This window comes from Anas acuta, chromosome Z, assembly GCF_963932015.1.
Source record: "Anas acuta chromosome Z, bAnaAcu1.1, whole genome shotgun sequence".
NCBI classification, from domain to species: Eukaryota; Metazoa; Chordata; class Aves; order Anseriformes; family Anatidae; genus Anas; species Anas acuta.
This window is the reverse complement of record NC_089017.1, coordinates 4,729,897-4,738,638: the sequence shown is the minus strand read 5'-3', so window position 1 is coordinate 4,738,638 and position 8,742 is coordinate 4,729,897. Positions and strand designations below refer to the sequence as shown.

Below are 8,742 nucleotides of genomic sequence, written 5' to 3'. Positions count from 1 at the left end.
GGGAATGCCAGCAATCCGGCATCCAGAAGGGGATCCAGGCCCCGCTCAATATTGAAAGAAGAAGGGCTTTGAAAGGCGTACGCTCATTTTCCCGTTTCGTCCTTTGCCAAGAAAACCGGGGGGATGGAGGAAGGGGCGAACGGCTCAGGGAGTGGGGGGGGGGAGCAGTGGAAAAAATGTCTTGGCTGGGCCCTCTGTGCCTTTTATCTCGTGGGCAGCCTGCCGAGACGGGGTCTTCCCCCCGCTGAGCCCGCTGGCAGATCAAACAGGAGCAGAGAAGAGTTATAGCCCCCCCGCAGCCCCCTCCCCGCCCGGAGGCGAGAAAAGGAGAGGAAGAAAGAGTGAGCGGCCCCGCGATGCCCACCATCCTGCCCCAGCCTGGGGGGCACCCGCTCAGCCCCAGGCACCCCCAGGGACCCAGGGGTGGCTGGAGGGGTGGTCCGTGCCCCCATGGAGGGGGCAGCGCTGTGGCATGGCCTGCAGCAAAGGGGAAGGTCAGCGGTGGCCCCCTGAGCATCACCCCCGTCCCGCCGTGCCCGCTCCCCCGTTGTGCCAGACCCTTCAGAGCCAGCGTTGAGCAAACAGCCTAATTAAATGCCTTTATTCCAAGGACTCCCTCTGTGTGTTTGTGTACTTGTGGATTAGCAGTTAATACAGTAAGAGGCTTTATTGCAGCTAAATTGATTTCTTCTTTTTTCTTTCCCCTTCCTTCCTTCCCCTGTATTTTCCTCTCCCCACTCACCAGCCCGTCCTCCCACGGGGACCCATCGCCTGCACCCCCCATCGGGGCAGAAAAGGTTGTGATGGGGAGCAATCACAGCAAACCCTGGGGCAGGGAGAGCTGTGGGACTGATGCTGAGGGCTGATCTGAGGCTGATGAATGCCATCTCTGGCAGGCTGAGACCCAAGCACTGCTCCAGGCTTCTCAGAATGGGCACAAAGTGGTACTGCTCCTGCTTCTCTTCTCTTCTCTTCTCTTCTCTTCTCTTCTCTTCTCTTCTCTTCTCTTCTCTTCTCTTCTCTTCTCTTCTCTTCTCTTCTCTTCTCTTCTCTTCTCTTCTCTTCTCTTCTCTTCTCTTCTCTTCTCTTCTCTTCTCTTCTCTTCTCTTCTCTTCTCTTCTCTCTTCTCTCTTCTCTCTTTTTCTTTCTCTTCCTTCCTTCCTTCCTTCCTTCCTTCCTTCCTTCCTTCCTTCCTTCCTTCCTTCCTTCCTTCCTTCCTTCTTTCCTCACCTCCATCCCTCCATCCCTCTCCCCTCCTTCCTTCCCAGCTTTTTCCCTCTCCTTCCCCAGGCAGTGGGAGCCGAGGCCATAATTAAACTTGGCTGGGAGGCACGTGAAGCAAAAGGCTGTTAAAAAAGAGAAGAAACGAGGGTACCTGTGGGATTACACGAGCCAGAAAAATGCAAAGCCGGCTTCCAGCCGCCCGTAAAATAGATGCCGTCTCCTTTCCCATTGGCAGGGTTTGGCTGCGCACAAAAAGGCTGGGAAGAGGATTTTATGGGAGTTATTTATAGCCTGGATGAGCAGCGGTGTGTCCGTCCTGGATTTCTGCCTCTCGCTGTGTGCATTGCCACACGGGGCTTGGGACAGCCCCGGGGACAAGCGAGGGGCTGGCCACCAAGCCAGGGCCACTTGTGGGACAGCCCTTGTCCCCTTCCCCAGCACTGCAGGGCCTTCGCTCCTGGCCATCCTCTTCCTCTCTCACCAGGTCTCACGGATGTCCCCGTGGATGTCTCCATGCACACCAGGGGCCAGCAAAGAGCTTCCTCTGCACCGACAAAATAAGTTTAAAAGCGTCACCAAACTCTGAGTCAGGCTCCACAGTTGGCACTTCGAGGAGCACGTTCATTAACTAAAGGGGGGGGGGGGAGGAAAGGGAGAGAGGAGGGAAAAAAAAAAAAAAAGATTACCTTGCTGAATTAATCAGGCTTCACTGTAATGTTCAGCCTCGGATTTTATTTCCTGTAATAAGCCCATTAATACGGGTGTCTATAGCGGGGGGCTTTTAGCAGCAGGCACCATTAGTGTAACGAGGAAGGGCTAATAGAGTTTTATTGGAATTTTTACTCCGACATCACAGCCTTTTAAAACAGCTGTCTCAATAGGCATTATTATTCTGATTAACATTTAGACAGCACAAATCATAGCGATGCCCTTGGTGTCCCACAGGTTTTATCACAATCACGGCGAGGCCCCGATGCGCCTGCTGGTCCCTGCCGGGGGGGAAAGGGGACGGGTTACGGGCTGGGGGTCGCCTCTTTCCTCCTGTGCCAATATTTCGGGAATTTCTAAGGGCCTGGGATGGAGCAGGGTCCTGCTGTTACCGAAATGCTACGGGAGCAGCCGGAATCGGGCACTTGCTTTTTCAGCATCCCTGATCCCCGGGGGGAATTGCAGATGGGGTGGAAAGGGTCACAAAGCAAGCAGGGGGGGGGATTTATGAGGGTGCCACCCCCGAGGGCTCCTGCCCAACCCCAGCCTTGGGCACAGAGGAAATTTGGGGGGACCCACTGCTTACTGACCGTGCGGATGCTGCAGTGTGGTGCTGTTTGATCACCTGCATGTCTCAGGTGATGACAAAGGAGATCCCATGGGGCTGGGCTGCTGGAGCACACACAGAGCCCGGACACCCGGCTGCGGTCCCACAGTCCCCAAGTCTCTGGAAATCCCTTACGAGGAGGTCTCAGGGACCAGCAGCCCAGGAATAGACACCAGCTGGCGGAGACACGGGCAAGTCACCTCCGAAATTGCTCCAAAATGGTCTCAGCCCCTTGGCAAGCCCCTGCCAAGGCAGCTGCCGAGCCTGGGGGTGATGCTCCATGCTGCCCAGCACAAGCTGGGTGCTGTGCCAACAGCTGAAACAGAGTTGTTTTTTTTTTTTTTCTTTTTCTTTTTTCTTTTTTTTTCTTTTTTGCTTTTCATTCCCCTGGCATCCCAGGTCTCTCCCTAGCACAGAGCCGCCTGCTGCAGGGCAGGAGGATGTTTAGCATCTGCTTAAATCTTTTTAAATTGTTTTCCATGTTAAGCACCCGATGGTGCCTTTCGGATAGGAACACGGGGATTTGGGCTGCTCCCTTCCCCCTGGAGAAACAGGGCTTTCCTCCCTCCCTTCCTCCTCCTCTTCCTTCCTCTCCCCCTCCCCTCCTTCCTCCCCCAACCCCTGTCTCCATCAATCCAATCACAGGCAACAGGAGGCAAGGAGAAACTCGACAATAAGGGCAAAAACAACACTAAAACCAGAATGAAATGACTGCCATAAAGCCGGTACCAGGAGGGACAGTAAAAGTGCACTTGGCAGGAGCCAGCAGGCCTGCACTAATACATTTTTTTTTCTCTGATTAAAACGCTCCGGTCACAGATTAACTTCCCTTATTTATTGTCTCACCTGTGCAATGAGGAGATGGGGGGGGGGGGCAGCAGGATTTGGGGCTCGGGAGGTGGCACCAAAGGGATGAGCTGAGCCCTGGGGACACAGGGCTGTGGGATTTGGAGGGAGGTGGTGATGCTGGGGGTCTCCCCCGTCCCCAAGTCCCTACGAGCAGTCCCCACAGCCCCCAGGGGCAGCCAGCCACCCCTCAGCCCCGCACCCAGCTTCATCTCTTCCCCACAAACCACTTCTTTGCCTTTCTGATTACAACCAGACTGCAACTACCGAAACATAAAAAGGCTCCGGGGCTTTATAGTGCGGCAGCGAAGGTTCCTACAAATTGCAGGGCATTTGCATCCCCGGCTGCACCAGCACCCCGCCTCCCTACACCGCAAGAAAGGCTCCGTCTCTCCCTGCCAGGCTTCTCCACCCCCTCACACAACCTAAAAATACCGGGGTATTTGCACCAGGAGCATCCATGGGTACAAATACCCCAGGATATTTGTACCAGGAGCATCCACGGGTACAAATACCCTGGGATATTTGCACCAGGCGCATCCCTACTTAGAGCTGACTTCCCCACTGAATTTTTCACATTTTTGGGGTGAAAAAAATTGAAACCAAACCAAGGGAAGCCCGTGCAGCGTCTCAGTGCTGTTCCAGCAGCCGCTACCTGCGAGCAGGGCTGTGCTCCTCAGCACGCCCCGGCTCCCATCCTAAATCACAACACAACAAACAGGCTGTTCATTAGGTGCTGTTTAATTAAGCAATACGGATCCTGCCTTGATATTTACAATCCCACTCGCTCTGATTTATTGGAGAAAGCGTCTCGCTTTTAAAGACGGCGACTGTAAAGTTTAATACCGCTTGACTTACTGCGAGTTTCATTTACGGCCCCGGGCTGACGCGCGGCGGCCCGGGCTGGGAGCCGGTGGGCTATTAAATCAGAGCTAACTGCGTGTGCAGGGGGATGACGAGCTTCGTTACAACCGGTTCAGCGGCTAATTACCCCAATCTGGATCGCCACACTTAAACCGATTCATCGCCGCTTTGCCAGGGAAGAGCTGGGAAGGGGCGAGGTGGCTGCAGATGCACTTGTTGCGAGGAGGAGGAGGAGAGGGGATGAAGGCGGTGGTGGGGTTACCCCAATCGCCTCCTCCCAAAAAACTTGGGGACCCCAGGGTCAGTGTGGGGGATGTGTCATGGGATGGGGACAGCATCGGCACAGACAGGGCCGTGTCCCTTCCCACCAGCCGCTGCCTTGGAGGAAGCAAATCCATCCTGAGGAGGAGAACATCTCCCTGCTCACGGAAGATTTCTGGCCCCCACGGGACCACTCTCAGCCTTCACAACAATACGGGCCTCGTTAGGGAGTTATGAGAATGGCTCTTTGGTGATGATTTAAAAAAAAAAAACTGCGAAGATGCAGTGACAGGTGGTGCTCAGCCCCATGCCACGGGGCAAACCCCAAAACCAGCCATGGGGCATCACAGGACCTGCTCCTGCACAGCCCCGGGGGCTTGCCCAGGGCAAGGGGCTGCAGGGGGGAGCAAAGAGCGTGGAGCTGCCTGAAGCATCCCCCAGCCCACCCCAGGCACCGGGTGCTGCTGCCCCACACCGAGCTGGCCCCCCAGCATCCCTGGTACCCAGGCAGGATGAGGGCTGCAGCCCCAGGAGGTGAGGAGGAGGAGGAAGAGGAGCAGCTCCTGGGCTCGGCAGCTGCAGGGAGGCATCCAGGCAGAGAGTTTGCCACCCCTCAGCCCTGCCCTATGAGGTGGATGCACCCTGGGCAGCACAAAACCTCCTCCTGCTTCCCACTCCTCCCAGCCTGCAGCGCTCAAACAGGCCCAGAGCTCCCCCCAGGGAGGAAGAGGAGGCAATGCAGAGACAGCAGCGAGCAGAACAGGGCTGCAGGCACTTCCCCCTGCAGACCCCAGCATTATCCCCAAAACAGCTGGGGTCCCCACCAGAAAAGACCCCAAAAGCACCAGCGACACCCCACACAGCGCCAGGAGCCAGCAGGGCACAGGCAGAGGCACTTTGCTCTTTGGATTTATTGCAGATGCTCCGTGGCATCGTTCCCAGTCCCACCAGTGAGACTGGACTGGGAGGAGGGTGTGAGCCCCTCACTTTGGAAGCAGGAGGAGCTGCACCACTCGTGCAGGGATGCTGCAGGATTGGGACCGGGGTAGCCAAACAGGCAAAAGCCACCCCGCAGCGCCAAAACCCAACAGAACCAGGCTCAGGAGGGAAAACAGAGGGCTCACAAGTGACACGAGCTCACCGGTCTCAGCTCCCACCACCCCCAGCCGGCCTCAGACCCCGCACTCCTCCCCATCACGACGTCTCTGCTTGTAGTGCACCTCGGGGAGGCTCCTCAGGCGCTCTGCAGCCTGCAGGGACCAAACAGGGGGGGTTGCTCAGCGAGTGCCCGGTCCTGGGGACAGTCCCCATCGCGGGTCCCCTCCACGCTCACCTGCTCCGGGGTGAGGTCCCGCTGTGCCTGTGCCAGCATCTCGTAGCCCACCATGAACTTGCGGACGGTGGCGGAGCGGAGCAGCGGGGGGTAGTAGTGGGCATGGAGCTGCCAGTGCCCGCAGTCCTCCTGCAGGTGGGGGCCCGTGGGGGCTCCTGGTGAGAAAAGGGGGTCAGCCGTGGTGCCAGGGGACGGGGGCGCAGGGGGATGAAGCCCCCCCCCACGGGGGTGCAGAGGGATGGGGACGCTTACCGTGCCAGCCCATGGAGTAGGGGAAGGAGACTTGGAAGAGGTTGTCGTACTTGATGAGCAGCCTCTGCATGATGGAGGCCAAGCCTGGGGGGGGTGGGCAGGGTGTCACACCCCCAGCTGGCCAGCACAACCCCCCCCAGGCTGGGGGGACATCGGTGACAAGCAGGAGGGATGCACCAGCCACGTCCCTGCTCCACATCCATGCAGACAGCACCCCGAGAGCATGGAGCGCCGCGCCCCTCGTCACCCCAAAAAGGAGCATGGCCCCCCCGCCAGCACCCATGGGCCTTCCTCCCCAAAACCACCGAGCCCAGGGGACGTGGGGCAGGATGTCGGGGTCACTCACTGTCCCTCTCGCTGTCACGCAGGTCCTGCAGGCGGAGGACGTGCCGGCGGGGCAGCAGCAGGGTCTGGAAGGGCCAGGTGGCCCAGTAGGGCACCACCACCAGCCAGTCCTCGTTCTCCACCACCAGCCGCTCCTGCGGGACACGGAGCTCCAGGGAGCCACCCGGGGACGGGGACATCCCACAGCAGGGGACAACGGGATGAGAGCCACCTCCTCACCTTGCGGCGAGCCTCCTGCTCGGCGTACTCCAGCAGCATGGGCACGCCGTGCCGCTCCCGGTACTGCCGCTGTGTCCGCTCCTCCAGGCGCGCCTCGTTGGGGAGGAAGCTGCTGGCCCACACCTGGCAGGGACACAGGGGATGCTGTGTCACCTGTCCCCAACGAGCCTGCTCCGTCACCCCACTTACAGACCCCAAAATATCCCCCCGGGGAACTCTGGGCTCACGCCTCCCCCCAAGAGAAAAACCCAAACCCTGCTCATCCGCAGGTCCGTGCTGCCACCAGGTGGGCAGCGCGACGAGTGGCAGCAAGGGACGGTCCCCAAAGGAGAGGGGACAGGACGGGCACCGGCTGGGGGGCACCCCACTGCAGGGAGGATTTGCAGTCGCATATCCCAGGGGTTTGGTGCCGTAGGGTGAACGCCGTGGGGGCAGCCTCACCTGGCAGTGCGGGTGCGGGTTGGAGCAGCCCATCATCTCCCCCTTGTTCTCGAAGATCTGCAGGAGGAGGAGAGCAGGGGACAGATGCCAGCACCCGTGTCCCCACTGCCAGCCACCTCGGTGTCCCCAGCACACCGGGACGAGCGTGGCAGGGGCACGGAGCCCCCCAACCCACATGGAGAGGCTCGGGGAGGGGTGGCAAAGCAGGGACAAGGGACCCACACCCAGCCACGGGGTCCCAACCCTGGGAGCTGCCCGGGCACCCACCCACGGGGCAGGGAGAGGGGTCCCCCCGTCACCCACGGACCTGCACCCAGGGGTAGGAGGCCCCCAGCTCGGCTGCCAGCTCTGCCCAGGCGTCGATCACGGCGCGGATCTCCGCCAGCGACATGAGGGGCAGCGTCAGGTCGGACCAGGGGTGGAAGCACATCACCTTGCTGCGGAAAGGGACGCATGTGGGGCGCCCTGGGGACCCCCAGGGACCCCCGTGGCCCTGCTGGGGAAGCACAGCACCCCAAAAATAGGAGAAGATGTGTGCAGGAAAGCAAAAAGGGAGCGGGCTCCATCCTGCTTGTCCCAGGGATGTCACAGCCGTGTCCCCCCCCTCCGAGTACTCACCACACACCCCGGGCGGCTGCTGCTTGAAACAAGGGGTGGTCGCTGTCACCTGGGGGGGACAGAGAGCTGGGGGGGGCCCATCCCCTAAGGACCAGGGGGGTCCCAACACCCCGCTGTCCCCCCAGGACTTACCGGGTGCGGGGGAATCAGGCTGCAGCGCAGGGAAATCATTGGGGAAGACAAAAGTGCCCTCGTAGTGGGGGTTCACCTGCAGGAGGGGGAAGAAATTAGGGTCACAGCGGGGGGGACACAAGGCAGAGGACGGGGTGCGGGTGTCGGGGTGCCCGGCAGTACCTCGCCGTTGGCCCGGGTGGCCCCGGGACAAAGGGGGTTGGCGGGGTCCCATCGGGGCACGTCCTTGGTGGGGGGCTGCTCCAGCTGCCCCCGCCAGGGCCGCCTGACGCGGTGTGCAGACACCAGCACCCACTCGTCCCGCAGCGGGTTGTGGCGGCAGTGCTGGTGCTCTGCGGGGCGAGCGGGGGGCCGTGGGGTCACCCACGGTGACAGGGACACGAGTGGGGTGGGGGGGAGACACGAGTGCGGTGCGGGGGATGCACTTTGGGGTGTGGAGGGTCACACAAGCAGGGTGTAGGGGGACATAAGGGGGGATGAGAGGGGACACGAGAGGGATGCGGGGGGCACACGTGGGGATGTTGGGGAGCACGAGTGGGGCGCGGAGGGGCATGCACGGGGGGCAGAAGTGGGGCACAGAGGGACACGAGTGGGGCGTGGGGGTGGAGGGGACACGAGTGGGGCGCAGAGGGGCACAAGTGAGCGACGGGGGGGACACAGGACACACGATTAGGGAGCGAGGGGACACGAGCAGGGTGCGGGGGGCCACGCGTGGAGCTCGCACGCCCCCTCCTCGCCCCCCGCCGTACCGCTGGCACTGAACCCCCGTCCCCCTCCGGCTTCCTCCATGCCTCCACCACCCCGGAAGCCTCCGAGGGCCCTTCCCCAGCCCTTCCTTCCCTTCCCTTTTCCCCGTCCCCTCCCCGGTCCCTCCCCTCCGCGCCGGCGCAGG

At 60.7% G+C, this 8,742-nt stretch overlaps 1 protein-coding gene across 2 annotated transcripts; it reads right to left on the bottom strand.

Annotated features, from left to right (window-relative positions):
• Positions 1 to 4,110: 4,110 nt before the first annotated feature.
• GALT (galactose-1-phosphate uridylyltransferase) lies at positions 4,111 to 8,735 on the bottom strand. 2 transcript variants are annotated; one of them, XM_068666675.1, is made up of 11 exons: positions 8,600 to 8,735; positions 8,013 to 8,182; positions 7,851 to 7,926; positions 7,719 to 7,767; positions 7,408 to 7,537; positions 7,101 to 7,157; positions 6,660 to 6,782; positions 6,442 to 6,574; positions 6,096 to 6,179; positions 5,844 to 5,998; positions 4,111 to 5,760 (listed from the first exon to the last, which is right to left on the bottom strand). In XM_068666675.1, exons 1-11 carry the CDS (start codon positions 8,637 to 8,639, stop codon positions 5,683 to 5,685), a joined length of 1,095 nt encoding a protein of 364 aa, XP_068522776.1. In that variant the 5' UTR covers positions 8,640 to 8,735; the 3' UTR covers positions 4,111 to 5,682. The 2 variants fall into 2 exon arrangements, with proteins under 2 accessions (XP_068522776.1, XP_068522777.1); XM_068666676.1 differs by having other exon boundaries at positions 7,719 to 7,737.
• Between the last annotated feature and the right edge of the window lie 7 nt (positions 8,736 to 8,742).

What these genes read in the sequence shown, in the direction of transcription:
- GALT (XM_068666675.1), bottom strand. Translation starts at nt 8,639, where the DNA reads ATGGAGGAAGCCGGAGGGGGACGGGGGTTCAGTGCCAGCG. An exon ending in GCGTGACAGCGAGAGGGACA is followed by an intron (nt 6,180 to 6,441) that starts GTGAGTGACCCC and finishes CACCCCCCCCAG; the next exon opens with GCTTGGCCTCCATCATGCAG. An exon ending in CTACTCCATGGGCTGGCACG is followed by an intron (nt 5,999 to 6,095) that starts GTAAGCGTCCCC and finishes TTTTCTCACCAG; the next exon opens with GAGCCCCCACGGGCCCCCAC.